The 22,756-nt window shown below is 41.3% G+C and overlaps 1 protein-coding gene across 1 annotated transcript in view; it reads right to left on the bottom strand.

The window, feature by feature from the left end:
• atp2b3b (ATPase plasma membrane Ca2+ transporting 3b) overlaps positions 1-22,756 on the bottom strand; it is a 42,891-nt gene that overhangs the window by 6,959 nt on the left and 13,176 nt on the right. Inside the window, exons 5-25 of the mRNA XM_033325300.1 lie at positions 22,503-22,628; positions 22,090-22,215; positions 18,939-18,980; positions 18,693-18,857; positions 18,222-18,293; positions 17,915-18,057; positions 16,132-16,264; positions 15,623-15,732; positions 15,405-15,539; positions 13,883-13,989; positions 13,700-13,775; positions 10,860-11,018; positions 10,575-10,754; positions 9,688-9,775; positions 9,406-9,512; positions 8,760-8,951; positions 6,773-6,986; positions 6,406-6,617; positions 3,475-3,582; positions 3,042-3,224; positions 1,609-1,722 (exon numbers count right to left, since the gene is read on the bottom strand). Of these exons, the coding sequence (XP_033181191.1) occupies positions 1,609-1,722; positions 3,042-3,224; positions 3,475-3,582; positions 6,406-6,617; positions 6,773-6,986; positions 8,760-8,951; positions 9,406-9,512; positions 9,688-9,775; positions 10,575-10,754; positions 10,860-11,018; positions 13,700-13,775; positions 13,883-13,989; positions 15,405-15,539; positions 15,623-15,732; positions 16,132-16,264; positions 17,915-18,057; positions 18,222-18,293; positions 18,693-18,857; positions 18,939-18,980; positions 22,090-22,215; positions 22,503-22,628 (2,792 nt within the window). The remainder of the gene's footprint in view (positions 1-1,608; positions 1,723-3,041; positions 3,225-3,474; positions 3,583-6,405; positions 6,618-6,772; positions 6,987-8,759; positions 8,952-9,405; positions 9,513-9,687; positions 9,776-10,574; positions 10,755-10,859; positions 11,019-13,699; positions 13,776-13,882; positions 13,990-15,404; positions 15,540-15,622; positions 15,733-16,131; positions 16,265-17,914; positions 18,058-18,221; positions 18,294-18,692; positions 18,858-18,938; positions 18,981-22,089; positions 22,216-22,502; positions 22,629-22,756) is intronic.

Consider the following 22,756-nt stretch of genomic DNA (forward strand, 5'->3'; position numbering starts at 1 on the left):
GAGGGAAGGATGGGACGGAAGGGAGCAAGGAAGGTAAGGAGAAGCAACTGAGAAGACAGATGGAGACAGTCAAATGAAGAGACAAGCAAAATCCCACACATGCATGCGCACGCTCACATACAAGCATACCAGCACAGGTGCCCACACACACGCTGACAGAAACGCACAGAAATCAAACTACGGCTCTCAAAAATGTCAGCGAATGCACACGCATAAACACACTTGCAAAACAGACACACACAGAACTGACATACAGAGAAATAAAGAAAAAAATATGAGGTGGAGGCTACTCTAGTACGGAGATGGGAGGATGACAAAAAGGGATGAGGTAAAGGACAAAGTAAGATCGAAAAAAGAAACTAGAAACAAATGAAGAGAAACCTATTAAAGAAATCTTAGCAATATACTACACAAGAGCCTGTATTTAGATCTGGTACAATCTAAATACCTCTATAAAAGAACAACTCTACTTATGAAGAACAATTAGAACATGTTCCACAGAATATTTCTGCATACAGGGAACCTGTAATTTCTCATAAATATAGAAGAAAAGGAGAGAACTGTGACGGAGAGACAGAGAGAGGAAAAACAGACTGGACAGAGAAAAATCAGGACTTTTTGGAGACATCAGGGGGCCAAACGTGGGACATCAGAGCTGAAAATATTGTTACAGAAATAACCAGTTGACAACAATTTCAGCACCAAACAAAAGTGAGAGGAGCAGAATAAAGAGAAAGAAAGCATGATTGATAGCCTTGAAAACAGCAGTGTGTCATGGGGCTTTTATACTCGAAGGTTTACAGTTTAGAGAATTGCAGAAGCCATATGAAAGCCATCTGGTAATGAGTATGAATTCTAAGGCAGTGAAATCTAATCATAGCATTTTCTACGATGCGAGTCACAGAAATGTTACAGCAGAACTCTATTCTCTTGTTGTTTTGAGAAAAGAAAGGAAAGCACTCCTTGACGTTAGACATGTTTACAGCAGGGGTCAACCACAGTAACCACGCTTGACCTCAGTCACAAACAGGAAGTAACACACAGTGCAGGAGGAGCTGCCATTTGCTCGTTTGCATTTGAACTTTAGGATGCATCCTTGTCAGAGTACAGAAAACTGTTTTCAACGCTGTAAAAACAGTGCTGCTCCTTTTCTTTAAGGACACCTCAGACAGAGAGAGAGAGAGAGAGAGACAACAGTGAGCCTCCTCCTGCACCAACCAACACTCAACAACAAAAACAAAGTCTGGATTGGGACCAGGTCTGGATTTAAACCAGACCAGACCAGGTCAGTCCAGAACGACACAGCTGGTCAGGACTGGGTGCTGTTTGAAGGGGAGAATAAGAGAAAAGAATAGAGGAAACACACACACGAGCAGCGAGCGAGCCGGAGGGGACACAACCATAGAGAGTAAAATTACTGCAGTCCACGTGCCGTGCAGCAGAGTGTGTGTTTGTCTATAAATGAGTGTGTGTCAGAGAGCCAGTGAAAATGTGTATGCAGGTATAGGTGTGTGTGTGTGTGTGTGTGTGTGTATGTGTGTACATGCGTTCGGCGGACTCACTCCCGGGGGCTGGGCTGGTATTGGCTGTTGCGGTGGAGAGAGCTACGTGAGAGGGGGTAGAGATAGTGTTTACGTCGTGGAGCTGACTGAGCACAGAGGAGCGCCGTCTGACCGCTCCCTGAAACGAACCGCTTCGCTTGAACGTGCTCACTACCTCCATCTGCAGGACAGAGACAAAACAGCAGCACTCAGTGAGGGCAGGAAGGGCTGGTCTGATTGTGCACGTGCGCTTGTGTGCATCAATATGTGTGTGTGTGTGTGTGTGTGTGTGTGTGTGTGTGTGTGTGTGTGTTTGTGTGGTGGTCCCTTTTAAAACTGTCACATCATAATGACAGAAACACCGTCTCATTCCCTTTGATGGAAAATGTGCATAAGTAATGTGCATTACAGCATTTAAGGGTATTTATAAAACAATAGCTGTATGTGTGTATGAGTCGTGCGTGTGTGTGTGTGTGTGTGTGTGTGTGTGTGTGTGTGTGTGTGTGTGTGTGTGTGTGTGTGTGTGCTTGCATTTGTATTTGTTGTGTGCACACTCAGACCAAACCCTCTTAATGAAAAACTGACCACTTTAGGCAAAGACAGGCACTTAAGCAGAGAGTCTGGCCTGGCTCTCTAACACTGCTTAGGAGGCTGTTAGCAGGTTGTTCTTCATGTTGATGCTGTTTTGTTGCCTCATTGTCCATCCTCACACCAATACAGTGCAAGAACCAATCACTTAGTCAACCAAGTCAACAGCTTGTCTATAGCATTAGTCTGTGCACAGTGTAAACACCCGGAGACACAGGTGCCGCTGCAGCGACACACACACACACACACACACACACACAGAGACACACACACACACACACAATCACAGCTTATACTCTGTCTCATGGTGTTTGTGAGAGACTGAAATACCACTTGAAAGTTGGAGAAAGCCATTTCATGATGTATGAGCAGAAGGGAAAAAAATAGCTGTGCTGGAGAGAAAGAACATTATGTTTGGCACAAGTCAGAAGAATCACAGACAGGATGAGGAAAACTGACTTTTGAAGAGTAAGAACAACAGGTACAGTTTTCATATTTAGCTAAAATTGTTTACAGAGAAATCAGTAACGCAATATATCTCTCTAAAGAATTCTTTCTTTCTTTCCAAAAGTCTCTTACGTTAGTTTGTAAATGCCATGATAGGGACAATTACTCCACAATATCACCCAAAAATACATTTTACCATAAAGCACTTGGTTAAAGAGTGAAAACAGAAGGCATTCCTATTCAAATTCCTATGTTGTCTGTTAAATGTACAGTAATATTGCCTTTTGTTTCCTGATTCATGTTTTCATTACACTTTTCACACAGTCTCCATCTATTTATAATTCACCTTAAACAGACCGCATGTGTGTCGTGACCACGTGAAGCTCCTGTTGAGCAGTTGTGGGTGTGTTCCTGTGAAAGAGTTTCCGTTATAGTACTGGCTTTGAATGTCCAGTCACACAGTACCTGGGTCTGAATGCGGTTGAGGCCTCTGAACCAGAGGATCTGCCCACGGCGCAGTTCTCTTTCGGCGCAGTCAATCTCCTCCTCATCCTCTGCCAGCTCCTCTCCTTCCTCCTCCCCAGGCTCCAGGCCCAGCCCTGCCTCTTTCAGGCATGGCAGCCGCTCTGTCGGCACAGTGGCGATCACCTGAAACGCCACGTTTGTGAAATTATTATTTGCCAAGAAGATGCTTGTATTGCATGCATGCATGACCAGCTGTGAGCTTTTCTAAAATAGAAAACACCAGATTATTTGAAGAGATGTATAGAACAGTTATCTAAGAGAGTGTGAAAATGACTCCTTTGCCTCACCCTAGGGGAAACTGCAGATGAAACAAAGCTTGTCAGCCTACACGTGCTCAGTGTGGTTTGACTCAGCAGGCTGAAGAGCTGCTTACCTGCCCCCAGAGCAGCTCTCCAACTCCCACGAACAGACACCAGAGCCACTGCTCTACATTGAGAGGGGCGCAACTGAAGGGTTTTCCTCCCCACTGCACGATCACGATCTGCAGCAGAAACACAGGCAGGGACATTATTATTGTCACAAGCAAACACAGTGTTGTTGTTACTGCAGCATCTGCTCTGCCGCACCAGCCACAGTCAGTACTGTAAAAAACATAATATACAATTTCAAGTAGGAAATACAACCCTAATCTCTTAAAGCAATCAGAATTCTGAGCCTGGGGTCATTTTGCATTTAGTGCCATGTATAAACTTTCCTAAGTGTTAAGATTTGGTTTCAGCCTGCAAATTATTTAAAGGCAGGAAATATGCTTATTTGCTTTCTTGCTGAGAGTAAGATCGATACCATTGTCCATTAAATATGAAGCCGGAGCCAGGAGGCAGTTGGCGTAGCTTAGCATGTAAGCAGAGGAAAAGTAGCTTTGTCCAGAGGTAATTAAATCCACCTATGCACAGCTCTAAAGCTCGCTAGTTAGCATGAGTCTCATTAAGTGTGAAAATGGCACGTTGTGGTTGTCAAGCAGAAAACTACAAACATGTCTCCTGGTGATGTGTTCATCTTTTCTGTGACAAGCTACAGCATCATGCACAACATTGGCACAAGTAGAACAGTTGATCACACCAATCAGAAAAAGCTACATGCAACATATTGAATCAGGTTTGCTCTGATACATCACCTGTCAGTGCCATCAACTGTCCTTATTTTTCATACATGTAGGAGTCAGCTATTAAAGGGGAACTCCAGTACTACAGTCAGTTTCAGGTGTTGTGGAGTACAAACAGATATGTGAAAACATTATTTGTGAGTGAAGTCAGACAAATGTCCTCATGATCTTGGCTGAGGTGGTGTCAGTACTTTCTGATGATGACAAGTTTGAGAAGTAAAAAGATTTGGGGATGAGGAGTCAAGAAGTGAGACCATTCTTGTACAGCTCCTCAACAATAGTGGCTAAACTTTAGACCCATTTGTCAGTGATCAAGTTGCAATCTGGGTAATGTAGGTGCCAGGTTTTGACAAGAAGGTGGAATATGTGCAATAATAAAGGTTTCTGTGGTTCAGCTGCATTTTTTAATCCAGTTTTTAAAGTTTGACAATGTTATTTTCAGCTGTATCTAAAACCAATAAGTTCTATGTTTGAAAAAAGAATTTTTAGACACATAAGTCAAACATTAACACCACTGTCATATCGATTTAATCTGTTTAAGAGGAAACACAGCACTGTGGTGCTACTGGGATGCCGTAAAGTGGATTTAGAAAAATTCTGAGCTGGGAACACACACCCTCAGTGACATTTATCACAGAAATCATTCCACTTTTACATGGATCTGAATCCAACGCTTCCACCACAACAAAACCAGCCCTTGCCAGTCTGCGTCTGTAAACTTGGGGCGCAATAACACCATGCTCCTCAGTGGATGTAGTGACAGCTTTTTAAATAGCAGCATGATTATTTACACCAGGAACAAGACTCATCAGAGTGGCACTATCATCTTGACACCAAACTGCACAGCCATAAATCTCACCAGGGCTACACATACAGTAATAATATCTTTCTGCAGAGAAGAGAGATCCATCTTTCTTACTTATCTGCCCCCCCACCCCCCACCTCCAAACTGCCTCTTATCTTCCTGTCTCTCCCATGTTTTCTCTTCCAAACTCCCCAGAACTGTTGCTTTGTTGCTCCCACACCCGAAATCATTGCTATCCCCCCCGCGCTCTCTCTCATCTCTCGTTTCTCCCAAGAGTAGCATTGAGCGCCAAACAGCTTTGGAAAATATCTGATTCTTCTTCTCTCCGTCTCTCACTTTGTGATTGTTTGCCTCTCTCTTTTTCTGTGCACTCACAGTTCCCTGTGCAGTCAAGTGTATTCTTGTTAAGTCGATTGAACAAACAGTCCTCATGTGGTCGGTAAAGTTTAGAATCTTAGAGCTGGACTTGTAATAACCAGGCACAATCAGGTTACAGAATCATATTTGTTTTCTATACATTTACAGTTTAAGACAGTGTCCAAGCCACATGCCACAACACAGCAGCCCTTTACAGAAGACTTTAAAGATAGCACTGACATAGAAATACAGCCCAGCCACCAAACAACCACAGCACCTGTTCACATTTGTTTCCTACTTTCTGTCTTCTCTCTCTGCCCTTCAATATATGCAGCGTTGCAACCAACCTCTGATCTTCAACCCTTTAATGGTCTAATGGTCAGAACTTGTGCAGTGCAATTATTTTTTTTTAGTTCATTTGTGCACTTACAACTATGAATCATATTTTTTCAGTTCATCACAGAGATGTTCCTTTATAGTAGAAGTGCACTTTCACAATCTGCTTAGACCTTTCTGCTAAATAAATAAAAGAAGAGTTAATTATCATATAATATGTAGTTTAATCTTTATTATTTCCTCTATCCTTCAGTTCCCAGTGATGTGTGTGGCCACTGTGTTTAGAATTTTCTTTGTTATAAACATCATTATCACATTGATTTACCTATTTCATCGTGTATAAGCTCCCACTATATTTGCCACTATATTAGGTACATTTATTGTAAACAGTCTAAAGCAATCTATTTCTGGTCAAACTTTCAGCCTGGTGTTAATTCAACTATGTTTATGTTTGGATGATATTAAAATATGTTTTTCTAACATCTTCCCCATTGATATTTTTAAATGCAGTTGGCAAAATATTAGAAACGACACTGAATATAATGTATTACAGTTAAACACCACAGCAAACAGGTTCACTTAAGATGATGACATATATAATAGAATCTACATATCTACTATCAATAAAGGATAAAGGCAAAATGCAAAACATCTCCACCAATCAGGACAGAGATCTATTTAAGTCATTCCAGAAGTCACCTTACCTGCACAGCGAAGGTCCCGAGAACGATGGAGCAGAAGATGGGGTTGGAAAATATGCCATCAAAGACGTTTCTCTCTCCGTGGATTTTCCGAGCATTGATCTCATTGAAAAGCTGCATGAGGACGAAGGTGTTGAAGATGATGGTGTAGTGCTCAGAGGGAGGGGAGTGGAGCGGAGCGTTGCGGCCGCTGTCGATGTTAAACATGCGTTCACCTGGAGAATGAAAACGGGGGCAAGAAGAGGAGATGACAGGTGTGAAGATGGGAAAAGCAATCTGCTGTATTCCTCTTTGGAAGTGTGTTCAATCTACTTCTCAACACTGTAGCTGATAAGATGGCTGTGTGTGCATGCTGTTTCAGCGTGTGCACCTATGAACAGCAGAGTGAAGATGATGACCAACTGGTACACTCCATGACCCAGGATGTTTTTCATCATGGTCAGTGAGATGAGCGGGTTGTTGCGGCCGTAGGGTTTCCGTAGCAGCAGGGACTCGGTTGGAGGCTCAGTGGCCAGGGCCAGTGACGCAAACGTGTCCATGATCAGATTCACCCACAGCATCTGCACGGCCTTCAGAGGAGAGTCCTGCAGACACAATTACAACCAGAGGCATATGACCAAATCTGCTGGAGTTTAACTAAGTATATATACTTATACTATTGAGATATTTGTACTTTCCATTTTGTGCTACTTCATCCTTGGACTTCACTATATGTCAGAGCAAACCTTGTACTTTTCCTGCTCTACATTTATGATACTTCTGGACTTTGACTGCAATAACACATTGAAGGCCGGATTTCTACATGGAGCAGAGGACTTTTACACTGTGGCATCATTAATTTCAATTAAATTAAATATTTAACATAATATAAGTTTGTTTAGTTTGTGGTGTTTAATTTCTACTCCACAGGATTATGCCCTGTTAAGAAGTATCAGCTCAGCTGGTGATGTACTGCATGTATTTCTTGTTTTTGTGCAGATTGTCTACTCAGTCAGTGAAAACAGATGTGCATGACTAGATTCTCTAAAAAGTTGGTGATTTGACACTGTACTGTAACAGAGTTCGGTCAAAGTCTTTAAAAAAGCTGCTGCACTCTTGGCTGTGTCTGTCCACAGAGAGACTATTATTGTCAGCAGTAACAGACGAGTCTTACTTTATTGCTTTTGTTTGTTATTGTGTATTCTTTTTCAGTTTGTATTGATCTGGTTCCCCCCATGGTAAACTGAGCACATTCACAGTGTCTGCAGAATGGGAAGAACAGAAAGAAACTTCTGTATTTATTCCCATATGGGGGTGTTCAGGCATTATTTTAGACTGGTTAGCCCTAATGCTAACCTTGGAGCCACAACAGATACATGGCCTGAATTAGCTTCTTTTGTCGTGTTATGTATTTGTAGCAGTGAAAGCCAATACAGTTATACAGTGTATAACTTCTACAAAATTGGCTTGGTGGATCGTGGCATAAATTAATGAGAACAGCAACAGAAGCCTCTTTTTGATTCCACGATTCATTCTGCATATTTGTGGGGGAGCTATATAATAAATAAATATCCATTCATCCACCCATCGTCTATACTGCTTAGTCCAATCCAGTCTTGCGTAGGAGCTGGAGCCAATCCCAGCATGCAGTGGGTGAGAGGCGAGTTGCCCCTGGTCAGATCAACAGTCTATCACAGTGCTGACACTCACATTCACAGCTTTAGAATCAGTCAACCCAACCTGCATGTTTGGACTGTGGGAGGAGAAAACCCACATAGTCACGGGGACCCCGCAAACAACAAGCCCAGGGTCAAGCGGGATTCAAACCTGGAACCTTCTTGCTGTGAGGTGACAGTGCTAAGCACTTTTGTAAATAAATTTCACACTAAGACATGATATTAAAATTGTGTACAGTAAATCTAGTGCACTACATAGTAAATAAGGAGAGATTCTAATGCAGGCTCAGTGTCAGTTTGCTGTGAGGCTGCAGGTTATAGCTGCTTGGTTGAAGTGGTTTTTGTCTCATTCATGTTCAAGTGTCACACAGCTTCTAATTGTTGTGAAGTGGCACAGCAGTGGGATGTTTTATCTTCGTAGACAGTGAAGCAGGTTGCAACCATGGCATCAGGTTTGCAGTACAAAATTAAGCCTCATTAATAAGCAAAATCTGTCATGTATTACAGATGACATCTAATGCCCACATAAACATGCAAACCATATTTTTCCATTTGTATCAGTTTGGATTTCCTTATATTATTTAAAATCATTTTAGCAGCTGCTTTGTCTCAGCAGACATGAGGACTTTACAAAAGTGTTTGTTTTGTGTGTGTGTGTATGTATAGGAATGCATGTGTGTGCGTTGTTGTTATTAAATCTACCTGAGTGATGCAGGCCCCGGTGAAGGCCACTATTACAGCCACTACATTGACTGTCAGCTGGAACTGCAGGAACTTGGAGATGCTGTCGTAGACGTTTCGTCCCCACATCACCGCCTTGACAATGCTGGTGAAGTTGTCATCAGTCAGGATGATGTCAGACGCCTCCTTAGCCACGTCTGTCCCCGCAATCCCCTGACGGAGATTGAGACAGAGTGAGGAAGAGAGAGACTCATGACATGATTCATGTAAGCATTCAAGCGTCCAAATTATTTTGGAGTGCTACTTTCTCAATATCATGTTGTCCTGCCTCCAAGGGCTGCCACTTGGTGTGAGTAAGAGCAGAGACCTAAATCAGATGCACGCTATTAAAAATACACTTTTCTTCCAAGCAAAAAACAATACATTCAATATTCATACATTTTTTATTAAATTCTTTCTGAAATATACTTGAATGTATCAGGTGTCTTAAATAATTAAGTATATTTTGCTGAAAACACAGTGTGATAAGAGAGGCTTATTGTTTATAATGCTGTCCATTAGGGAGCATTTGGATTTATATGCTTCTATGCGATAACACACAGATGAGTAACTAGAGAAGGACTTCAGCACCAAATAAACATCAATGGTGAATATGATATCAGGTTACCATGGCAAAGCCCACATCAGCCTTCTTCAAAGCTGGTCCATCATTAGTTCCATCTCCTGTTACTGCGACAACCTGCCTCTGCTCTATGATGCTGCTGTCGATGATGCCTGGACACACACAGGATAGAATAAGGCTCTCTCTATGTAAGTGTGCGTGTTTGTGTGTGTGTGTGTGTGTGTGTGTGTGTGTGTGTGTGTGTGTGTGTGTGTGAGGGTGTGTGTGTGTGTGTGTGCGTGCGTGCGTGTGTGTGTGTGTGTATGTGCTAATAAGCTTCAGACTCACCTTTAACCAGTGTGTGTTTGTCGGTTGGTGACGATCGAGCCAACACACGGAGTTTGGGCCAGATTTTGTCAATACGTTCCTGTTCAATCTGTTGGTTAGATGGAGAAGAACACAACAGGAAGAAGACTGTGTGATGACGAGTGAACAATAAGAAACCTGTAAAACATTCTGTTCTTTCACTAGGTGTCACCGTTTAGCCAGAGACAGATTTTCGTTCGACAGATTTAATTGTACAGTGAGACGTGATAGAGGAAAACAGACGCACTCTGAAACTGGCTCTTACAGCCACACTGCACTTATCAATAACAAAAAGGATCATAATTTACACACAGCATTTCACTGTCTGTAGATCAGTGCAGACCCACAGCATGGAAAGTATTTATTGATCAATCTACTGGATAACCAACAGAATGAAAAAAGCTATTCTGATAATTAATTAAGTGACTCAGTCATTATGTAAGTACAACTGAAAAAAAAACATACTTGGTCCTCACATGTTAAACATGAGAATTTTCTTTGTCATCAGTCATAGTAAATGTAGAGAATAATGAATGCAAGAAAACAAGCTGTTTAATACATAATATTTGAATTATTAGCATTTATCACTGCATGTTTATATAGTCTAACTTGGGTGGAGAGTGGTTTTGGTGGGCACCCATGAATGGATGCACATTCTCCCCTGTTTCCACTGCTCTGCCAAATAAAGGCCAAAAAGCCTCCAAAAAAACTAAATAACTTTAACTGTGTATATGAATAACAGTGAGCTCCTCTAACCACAGATATTTCACTAACATAAATTTTAGTTGATTTAATTTAGTAGAGAAATAGAAAATTTTTTTTAAAAGCAAGGTTACCCTCCATTTGATCCATTTAAGACCCCAACTCACCTCTCCTTTCTCGTTCCTGATTCGTCGGTTGAAATCTTTGCCCTCTAGACAGATAAAGTCATCCCCAGGGTGGATGATGCCGCATTTAGCAGCAATGGCCCTGGCTGTGTTAATGTTATCACCAGTCACCATCCGAACCGTGATGCCTGCACGCTGACACTTACGAATGGCCTCGGGAACCTTAAAGGACACAGGGTAATTTGTTCACCCAAAAACACACTGAAAGTTTCAATCACGCAACCTCACCAAACCAGCTGAAAACACAATTAAGATGCAGTACTCTACCTCAGGCCGCACAGGGTCCTCTATCCCAACCACGGTGATGCAGGTCAGCTCCGTCACTATCTCTGCCTCGTTTTCCCAGTCTGGCTCAGGATTGCACGGCAAGTCACGGTATGCAATGCAGATGGTCCTCAACCCCTCACATGCCATTGGCTCAATCACCTGTTAATCAAATATTACCCCAGCTTTAAGAATCTCACATATATCATCAGGCATCACACCACATAATATTCATTTATATTCCAATATCCAATGTCTAAACACTGGATGAAATTGTCTGTAAACAGTTTGAAGTTTATGTCTGATGACCTCTTGAGTATCTCTGTGGGAATACTCTGTGACACAGCTGCAGGGAAAGACCCCCAGCTCACTGCAGACAGCAGAGGGAAGACAGTGTGATGTAAAGAAGACGTGACATAAAGCTGCCACAATGCAAACTGAACAACTGAGCTGGAATAATGTTGTGTAAGGAGGAGAGTTGTTTTTCTCACAGCACAAGCTGTGTTCACCAGGAGCCAAATTTAGGTCAGTCAGCCTGTCAGTCAATTAAACACTGCTTGTTCAGCCTGCACAGGCTAATCTATTGTATGTGGAACAAATACGTGTGTTTTGCTGCTAAAGATTTCAGTTACAACTAGACTGATGTAGCAAAGCAGCTATGTGTACAACAGATGAGGAATATGTATAAATCAGCCAACGCTGACTCCACAGTTTTCGCTCCTGTTCTGTTCAGTAATGCTTATAGTGTTTAGTGTGACTACAACTGCTTATCTATAATTTGTGAAAAATGTTTTTGCTGGTGGGAATTCAAAGTGCAGTATGAGCAGACTGAGTCAGCAAAGCAGCTGTCTTACAGAGTTTCAGCAGCTTTCAGAAAATAACATCCTAACTTAATAACGCTACAGAAGACAGCTAATTTAGCAGAGCTTAGCTGTACAGTCTTTGTGACAGTTTCAGGATTTAATAACTTTAATAAGGATGTAATAACTTTACAGCATCTCGCTATGCACCATCTGTGTTCTGTAATGACCTGACAGCTTTTCTAAGTTTGCCTTGTATTAATCCTTATGATAAGACATGGCTTATCTCAGATATGCTCAACGTATAAGTGCCAATGAACAATTATTACATGAGACATGAGGCACTAACTGGGTTTGAGTACAGATGTATCCAAAGAAGGTCAAACAGCCCTAACACAGAACAGAAAGCAGCATAGACTAAACCAATGCTATAAAAAAAAAAAAAACATTTTTAAAGGAATACTTTGATATTTTGTAAAACAAATTTGCTTTCTTGCCAAGAAGTAATTAGAAGATTAATTCCAGTCTTCTGTCGGTCCACTAAACACTATGGAGGGACATTATAGTTACTTTTGAGGTTAATAATCCATTCAATTTAAGTCAATCATGTGATTAATGGTGATGTCATTGCTCTTACTAATCTCATCATTTTCTGTTGTCGCTCCCTTTTGTGTTTTTGCTGCTGATGCTCAACATTTTCAGGCTGGTGTTGTAAATGACTCCTCACCGTACAGAGCCATAAAAAGATAGCTTCATTCCACATAATGAGCACTCAACCTCATTGTTAAATTAAATGAAATTACACCACTTCTTCTTAACTTTATTTTGGTTTCAACATCTCCTCCAGGTCCTGCCCTCAAACAAAACCGAACCAAAAACAAAAGCAAAGTGAGCTGCTGAAGCAATGCAAAGCATTTGTCTACTTCTCTACAGCATAAATAATAAAACACCCCCCCCCCCACCCCCAGACACACAATTTTTTTCCAATATTCGACTAATCAAATAATCAGTCATTCTTGCACATCACTTCTAAATAATATTGCAGCATGGATAGCTTAGCTTAACATAAAGACTGATTGCCGGGGGAAACAGCCTGGCTCAGTTCAGAGTTTACCTATCAAACTGATGATTTATAAACAAAATGAAATGACAATGTGAAAACAATTTGACAATGGGAAACGGGATTCCTATAAACCATTTTAACTATATCTGCAGCTCCCCTGCCAACTTCAGGTCTCCCTCTCCAGAGCCCATCTACAACAGTGAGGGAAAGAGGCTAAACACCCGATGGAGCTTTATATATGTTTACTGATTTGGTTTATTCTCACTGCTTCCATAGCATTGTTTCTGGGGGCAGCAAGCAGCACATGTGTGAGAAAAAGCTCTAAAAAGTCCCTGCTGTCCACCTGCTCAGCAGCTAACAGCAGACAGGCACAGTTAGACATGATCTGGTGAACAGAGAGGAGGACTCAGCAGCTAAAGAGTCAGATATGTCATCCAGTAACCAAGAGAGTTGGTCTGGAGATGTCAAAATAAGTAAATATTTAACCAACAGAACCTACAGAAATGTCATTGGTATCAATCCCCTCATCTGACACAAGAAAGAAACTTATTTCCCAAAATGTCAAACTATTCCTTTAAGTATTTTGGTGGCAGCAGAGAGCAGAAAATAAAGAGGGAGAGAGACATGTAACATAGACCACTGGCTCTGGGGACATTGCAATGACATTAAACCAATCCCAGCATGCAGTGGGTGAGAGGTACAGTCCTGACCAGATCAGCAGTCTATCAAAAGGGCTGACAGAGACAAACACTCAAGCTTACATTCACACCTACAGGCAATTTATAGTCACCAATCAGCATAACCTGTATGTGTTTGGACAGTGAGAGAACATTCAAACTCCACACAGAAAGACTCAGTCCAGCCCTGGACTTAAACCCAGACCCTTCTTACTTTTAAACCACTGTACCACCATGGCATCCACCGTCCAATCAAAATGAATTTATAACAAGATATTAGAGATGGTATTCGGTGCATCTCACCTGTTTGACCATCTCATCTCTGTCACGTGGGCGGAAACTACGCGATTCTCCATTAGCATCTAGGATATAGGAACACCTGGAGAGGAATAAAGGACAGAAGAAAAATGTTTCCCTCAACCTCTTTAATGCCATCAGGAACAGTTATTCCTTTGTCCACCTCCCTCATCCTCCCCCGCCACTCACTTCTTCAGCATGATCTCAGACGCTCCTTTGCTGTAAAGGCGGAAGGACCCGTCAGGCAGCTTGATCACTGTACTCATGGATTTACGCACTGAGTTGAACGTATACACCTGTTTCAGAGAGAATGAGAGATGTACGATTCAGAAGAGGAAATTTATAGGTAGGTCAGAAACACAGCTGAGAGTGCGCTGGGTGTTGCACCTGAGGGGTTATACCTGCATCAGTGCAACAAGTGATGATGTTGGCATGGAGCATGTAGAATCACTGTAAAGCAAAGTGGTGAGCTTATGTCCAACATCTCCACCTAGCAGTGAATAAGTGATGATTTGTGTCTTAGTGTGTTGAGACCTGTTTTTAAAAACACGCACACCATTTTTAGACCTTGCTAACATTAGATAATGACTGAAACACCTTTTTGTAAAAAAAAAATCTGCTTCTTATTTTACCAGTGCTGAAGCATTGAGCTGAACTACCTTAAGAAATGTGATCCATATTCTACTGGGCACAAGACATCACAAAGCTGTCGTGTGGCAAAGGATTTTTGTAATCCCATGTGGGTTTAGCAGACACTTTTTTATCTTTGGTACAATTTTTTTTTTTCTTATATTGGTTTCCATAAAGCATGTAGTGACTTTTTCATGGCATTATACAGGCACAGAGCACATTTAGTCAAGTGAGACCCTGTAAATACCTTCTTCCTCTACTCCTACAGACATGTGGGTTTATGCATGGCTACTTTTCTGAGATGTTTTTCAGCGTTGGCAGCAGCATGGCTCACTCCATTTGTCCTGGATTTTTCTTTGGGAGAGTACAGAATGCCTTTGATATATGAGAGATACCCTGCGAATGCCTTGTTTATTAGTTGCAAAAAAGTTATGCTGCTGCCCTCTGTGGTGCTTTCCAATAAAATCCTGACCGGCATTCGAGCAAGCGTGGTCCTTGTCCACCACCAAACACAATGTAGAGTTGGACCCGCTGCATCATTGGCAGCAGAAGAGATTGCAAGTGTGTAATGGTGCAAGTCTGCCAAGCTACTTAGAGAAAGCACTTGACTTTAGTAATTGCATCAAAAGCATGGTCATCAGTAGCATGCTCATGATTGGACCTTTGGATTGAATGAATCTGATATGAATTTGGGAGGAATTGGAGCTTTGTGTAACATTAGTGTTTTGTGTTACATCAGCAGTAACCAGAGCGTTCTACTGGACTGATACATTTACTCCTTAATCAGCTAACACTAGCTTTGGACTGGCATAGCTTCAGGAAGCGGGTTGAGAGGAGCACAGACCAGGGAAGGAGGGCTTTATGGTGGGAGTTTGTTTTCAGTTTCATTAGACCCTGGAGAGGCTGGAAATAAATTTGTTAATATTTTTGCCTATGTAATTTTTTTATTATATTATTTAAAATAATGTGTGACAATGAAAAAATCAAAAGGAACAAGTAAAGTTCAACTAAATATAGACAGACAATAGTAGATGCTGCAACTTATTTAAGAGAAATATGTGTTTCTTTAACGCTTCCCTACCTTGTACAGTCTTTCCTCAGGGATTTGCTCTCTGACAGTGGTGTAGTCCTGGTGAAGGTCTAATACAAATCCCAGCAGTCCACATTCTGTCTTGTTGCCCACCTGCTTAGCCAAACCACCCTCCACATCAGGAGGCTGAGAAAGAGTAAAAATAAAGCAAGTAGTTTAGTGAGTGGCTCCTTTTGACTTTGAAACATCTCTGTCTTTGCGTGACTCACTAAGATCTTGGAGGTATAGGCGCTGTTGATAGCGATAGCATTAACTAACAGGTCCAGAGTCCGGGGGTTGATCTGTCCAGGGTCTGGGACCACGCGGTGGTGCACATCACCTGGGCAATAACAATCGAGTTTTAAAACATTTCAATAAAGGTTTCAGTGTATTCAGCATACATGCAATCTCCATTAGCTGTTTTTATCACCATTGTGGGTTGGATCATATGAAAAGGCCACAACTTTGAACATCTCGAGACTTTTCTGCATATTTATTTGTCACATCTGTACATCAGCAATAAAGAGGTATTCCTGCTAATCAAACAGAATTTCATTTCTACTGGTGAGTTTTAATAATATATTAGCCACAGACAAGGTTTTGCAGATACATGAAGTAGATTAGTCACAGTTTTTAAAGGGACATTATGTTGGATCAGGCAGCACAAATAATCAGTAGATAAATGTTACATTCATTTTATGAAATTATTATTATTTATGAAATGTAGTTTCGCCCTCACCTAGGTAAGTCTGAACCACAGTCATGCGGTTGGTGGTGAGGGTGCCGGTCTTGTCAGAGCAGATGGCCGTGGCGTTGCCCATTGTCTCGCACGCATCCAGGTGGCGTACAAGGTTGTTGTCCTTCATCATTTTCTAAATATGAGATAGTGATGGAAAGCAGAGGGATGGATAGTGGGGGTGAACGATGATGGATAGAGGGAGGGCAGAAGGACAAAGGCAGAGAGAAATAAATTGATGGAAGAAAGAGAGAAGGGCAGGGAAAAATCAGGTTCAGATTTTTAAGGGAAATACTTTTTTGCATTTAATTTGTATAAAAACTGGTATTAATCTGGTTTGATTTGATACCTCAACTATTCTTAGCTAAGTGCAGTCAAAATGTCTTAAATACATAAGGAGAGGAGAGTGTCTGAAAAGCCAAACCAAGTCAGAAATCTTATTTTAGCCTTAGACTAAGAATTAAATTTTAACAACCAAAAAAATTTTAGAAAAAAAAAACATAAAGAGTCAGAGGGTTCATGTCCAAGAAGGACTTTAAGAAACAAATCCATCCATTTCCAGCAGATTAGATTTCTACAACAGTCTTTTCTCAGGTCTCCACAGTAAAACTCTGACAACTTCAGCTCATCCAGAAAGTTGCTGCCAGAATCCCAACAAAAACCCTCAAAAAAAAAAAAAAAAAAAAAAGACATATCAGTTCCCAGATGTCTGCAGTGGCTTCCAGTGTGTCCGAGAAAAGAGTTTGAAGTATTGCTGCTGCTGTATAAATCTCTCAAAGGCTACAGACCAAAATACATCTCTGACTGTCTTTTATCATCTGAGCCCTCAGCCCCTAAGGTCATTCTATGATCAGGCCGCTATATGTTCCTACCATACAAGTTAGAGCTACAACAAACTTAGCATTCTAAAAGCATGACTAAAGCATTCTGTGGGTGAAATGTGCTGTAGAAATAAACTTGTCTTATAGTTAAGTAGCTTTTGCAGATGTAAAAGTAAAAATAATTGTGATGCAGACTGATTTAACCATTTCCATATTAAAGTCCAACAAAACAGAACAGAGAAGTTAAGTTAGCCAGCTGGCTGTAGCTTCACATTTAATGGGCAGACAGGTTGGTGTCAGTACTCTCAATTAACTCTCTGAGAGAAGTGCTTAAGTGTATTTCCTAAATGTCAAAATATCCCTTTAACTGTGTTTTTTTCCCTAAAAAAAGATGCAAATGGCCACTTAAAGGCCAAGTGAGGGGTGATTTGCATGAAGAAGGCCTGAATGTGCTGAATAATGTCTGCAGCTTTTTCTGTCAGGCTGCATACAGTCTCACTAATCTTCAACAAGACTGGGGAGCCTTGTAGAAATGTAGCTCTGGGGAAAAAGCCCACGGAGCTATCACTACTAAAGCTTACTGCTATGAGGTAATAGCTGAAGACAACTCAGATGAGCAGGACCAATATTTTTTATCAGCTCCTCTCTGCTTTCATCTGGAATTTGACTGGTGGACAGTCAGATGGCACGTTGGAGACAGATTTTAGCGAGACTGTAAACATGAGGGGGGGGCAGAATTAGGGTATTGGAAGGTGAAGGGGACACATTTCCTCACCTTGCAGTGCTCTCCTCACACAACCCTTCTGACATCACAATTACTCAAGTCTGGTTACACACACTTCATTTTACAGTATCAATTCCTTCACCTGACTGTGCACAGTGTAACGCTGGTTAAAACGACCAATAGCCTCTTAACATTTCCATTTAATAAGCCTCGATTAAACTGGATCAGCGGGTGGGTCTACCTTGACAGAGTAAGCCAGAGAAATAGTGACAGCGAGAGGTAAGCCCTCTGGGACAGCCACCACCAGCACAGTGACTCCAATGATGAAGAACTTGACAAAATACTGGATGTAGACCGGAGTACACTCGGTCAACCAAGCGTGACCTGCAACACACACCACACCACATATGAAGGCTGAACCAATAATTCAGTTTGCAGAGTGAGTCATACGCAGCAGAGTGGTAAACATTTAACTCGGCTGACACAAGCAAAATATTCCAGGAAGTGAGAATTGTGCGTGTCTGTTGGAGAGATGTATGTACACAGACCTTCAACGACAAACGTGTTGATGACAAAGTACAGCACCAGAATGATGACGGTGATGGCTGACATCACCAAACCTGCGGGGAGAGTCAAAGAAGGTGAAAATGATCAGTGTCAGCCTGATTTCTCTGTTTTTCTTTTAATTGTGTAGCAATGCATGCTCAGTGATTGAAGAACCACACAGTGCTTCATTATTCACTTCATTCCTTTATCTTTAGAGAATATCACCTGCGACTGGCAGTAATGAGGCCTAATTCTAAGTATGACTCATTGCACCTTATGTGCAAAGTTTCACACAGCTCCCACAATTCATTTCTCGTATTCAGAAAGAACTTCGCTGTACGCCATCATCACCAAAGCTCAGTGGGACTGACAGCTACAGAATTTACTCTATTATATGTTGAGTGTGGAAAGTGCTGCAAAAAGAGTGTGAAACCTGCTCAGTTTACTTATGACAGTTTTTTTTTTTTTTTTACCTGCTTTGCCAATTTGAACAGCCAGTTTGGTGAGCTTGCCCTGCAGCACGCTCTTTTCTTTCTTAGGGACGTTGGTCTTTTTCTTCTCTCTGTCCTCAACCTCCCCTCCCTCTGCGCTCTTCAGGGGTTGCATCTCCATGGCTACACCCCCATCCTGCTTCTTGGCTGAAGCACAAAACATACACCCTTCCTCAGCATTGCCCCTGAAGATGTAGTAAGCGTCACACACATGTTATGAGCGTTTACCTTTGTTCTGATTGTTCTCCACAGCTCCATCAGGTTGTTTTCCTGAGGGAAGATACAGATGAGTCAGACATGAGTAGATGTGAAGATGAGGGAACAGAAAGACATTAAGTTAGAAGAAATAGTGCTCACATGTGCCCATATTCATCAACAGTTCATATTTGTCAACTTAGGACAGCCATAGACATACTTCCAGGAACAGAGAACCACAAAGAAACACTACTAAAGGGAAGAGGAAGAAAGGTACGCACATCTTCATACACTGGATCAAGAGACTGAGAGACATTTGTGTATGTACATCATAGGTCACTGGCACGTTACTGTAACGTGTACTGGGGTCCATTCATTGGCTGAGGAAAGGAGCAGGGCAGACAACTTTATGCTCACATACCATTGGTGACTGTGCTGTAAGTGGCATCTGTAGAGATGAGCAACTGAGTACTGTCCTCTGCTTGGGGGATTTATGAGGGAGGAAGGTTTAGGGGGCACATGAGAGGATTTGGCAAAAAGGGAAAACAAAAGAGAGCAAAAGGGGAAGAATAAGAAACTCAAGTGGTGGATGTGTTGTACATATTGCTGTACTAGTACAACGTTTGCATAATATAAAAGAAAAAAAAATCATTTCCATTAACTCAAATCTTTTTCTTTTTTTTTTTTACTGTGCAATCCAGGGATTATCAGTCAGACTGGACTTGGGTTGTTTTGATTAAGTAAAAATAGCTCAGGTAAGGTAAAAAAAAAAAAAAAAATTCAAAATTAATGAACATATCCATTTTCACATTTAAGATTTAGTTTTTAACAAAAGAAGATTATAACTGCCATTTATTAAAAACAGAGAACTCGTGCTATATAATGCTATGACTTTCTTAAAATTGCAGAATTATACTCTGAACATACAACCTGTGTTCCTTTTCTTTTTATGCCATGAAGGAGAAAACAGCATTGGCCCATCATTTTGTCCAAATAATCAAAATTTAAAGATGACTTTAAGCTATAATTAAGCTGCTTTCAGACAGCACATCTTACCTCACATGACCTGAAAACTGTGTGCTGATTCGCTAAACATATTTTCAGAGGAAGAGGACCGTAAAAGATTTATTTGATTAATTTTGGGGCAAAATAGATTTAAAAGAAGTGCAAATGTGCAATCACCTTTATTGCATTCAATATCTGAAAACAGAAAATAAACAGAAGGTACATCTTATCTGAATATACTTTTTATTAAGAATATACACAGGTCTGTAGATTTTTTTTAAAGAAGGGCTTTTATCTGATTTTGCAAATGAAATCTTCAAATGAAAAATGTAAGGCCCATAGCAAACCCGCATTGCAAGACGAAAACTAACAAGTTATGGCATTTGTGGAAGTGTTATGAATAATGTATTAGCTCCAGTAAATGACTGTCTGAACGATCCAGCCCACAGAGGCAGCTGCACTCAGTGCAATACATCCTAGCATTCAACAAACCGTTCGGAAACAGAACGAGGACAAGAAGCAGTAAGAATATGTTTTCATGAAATAAGCAGCATCATCAACTAAAATCATTCCTGTACATTTCTGAACTCCAGTATGCAACAAATGTTTTCTGTTTTCTAATATGCCATCAATACTGCACACATTCCCATGCAGAAGTGAGAAGAGCAGAGGCAGAGCATAGATGGGTGCACTTGTAATGATATTAACCTTAAGTGCTTCTGAAAGTGCGTGCAGTCCATGTTGTTGCCTGCAGCTCAGCTCTGACAGCAGAGGCCTTCCAAAACAAATTTGAGCATAGACTAATGCTTCATGCATTGACCAACCAACACTCTTCGTTGAATCTCTCCCTTGCTCTCCTCTGCTCTTTCAATAATTGATTCAATCTGCAGCCTCTCTCTCTCAAATTAAGCAGGAGAAGGAGAAACAGGGGAGAGCAACGGCAGAGATAGGAAAGTGAAAGGGGGGCACGGGAATGGGGTAAACAAGTCAGAGAAGGAGTGAGAGATGGAAAGGCCGGGGGGGGCATGAAAACGTGAGACAGTGGGAGGGGAAACAGAGAGTGGAGAGAGGGATGGAGAGGATGTTGGCTAAATTATCTATGAGGTTAAACTTGTGTTTCCTGTTGAAGCTCTTAACTGAAATCAGTTAGGCACCAAACTAACTTTACACACACGCGCACACACACGCGCACGCGCGCACACACACACACGCACGCACGCACACACACACGCGCACGCACGCACACACACACACACACACACACACACACACACACACACACACACACACACACACACACACACACACACACACACACACACACGCACATTTCACACAGACAGATTATGTGACTATGGGCCCTGGGCACAAAAATGTAAAAGCCCCCCAGACTGAAAGAGAAAGAACCAAACATGATATTGTTCCTAAGTTTTTGTGGATGTTTTATGTGTCTGATTATGATCAATTTGCATTTGTTTGTGGTCATTTTGCATCTGTGGTCATTCATTGTAGGTGGTTTGTGTTTCTGCATCTTTATGTAATCACTTTTTGTCTCTTTGTAGTGATTGTGTGTCTCTTTGTCTCTGTGATCTTGTTGAAACTGATGAAATTCTGCTGACTGTGTGTACACGTTAAATATCTCTGTGGTTGTGTTTTGAATCTTTGCATGCCTTTGTGATTGGTTTGCATTGTTTGTGGTTGTTTTCACTGGTTTTGTTTTGTTCCTGCATCTCTCTCTGGATAATTTCAGTCTTCTGAGCTATTTGTTGTCTCTTTATGGTACTTTTGCATCTCTTTCTAATCATTTGATTAACTGTCTTACAAAAAAAATACTAAGGCACTTCTCTTAGTGCCTTGTTTTGTAATCCATTCATGTTTATCCGGGCATATTAACTGACTCCAGCAGTCTGAAGCTTTAAGCCATGGAGGAGATGTGCTAAACAGACCATTTCTCCTTTTGTTTAGTAAGCATCAGTTTACTTCCTCTACCACTTTTCAATGTACAATAACCATTTGTGTTTCTGTAACTAAATATCAGGGCTGTCATCTTGCTATATGAGCACATTCAAACTACTAAAATGCTGCAGTGTATTTCATCAAAAACAAGTCTCTCATTACAATTCAAAGCATAATTTCTGTAAATTTCTTGTCGCTTCACTGGTTCTTCTCTTTTCCCTACCTTTCTTTTCCTTCCCATCTTCCTCCACCTCTCCAGCACCAAGCAGTGTGAAGATGATGCCCGTCTGTGAGTTGACGCCTACAGCTGTCACCAACATCCTGCCCGAGCCCTCCATCACATGGGTACCTTAACATTTAAACAGACTGGGTTTAGATATAGTGGACGCATAAACACTTACATTTTTATCTTTGATGCAGTCCCAGGTATTTCTGCTGTTCCAGGATGCAATCAGATAATCTCCACATGATTGCGGTTTATATATTGTGGCTTAAGAACATTTTGGTTTTGAGTTATTGTATTAGAAAATACTATATGCTTACATACAGACAGACTGTGCCATGTTAAGTACTTGATATATTCCAAGTAGAACGAGTTGGGTGGCAGAAATCAAATGAAAAAATGTGAAAACAAACCTGAGAGCAGCATTGGGTCCTTCTCCGCAGACTTGCGTACATGGTCAGACTCTCCTGTAAGTGAGCTCTCATCTATCTTCAGGTCGTTGCCTTGAATCAAGATACCGTCAGCTGGCAGCAGATCCCCTGAACACAGATGTGCACAGATCAGTGTCTGATTCACCTTGTGTCCTTTTTTGTTAGAGACAAGTCAATACATGAGTGGCTGCTGACAAGAAAATGTATGAATCTTGTGGACATGTTAGGTAATATGT

This window comes from Mastacembelus armatus, chromosome 7 (genome assembly GCF_900324485.2).
Source record: "Mastacembelus armatus chromosome 7, fMasArm1.2, whole genome shotgun sequence".
Lineage (NCBI taxonomy): Eukaryota > Metazoa > Chordata > Actinopteri > Synbranchiformes > Mastacembelidae > Mastacembelus > Mastacembelus armatus.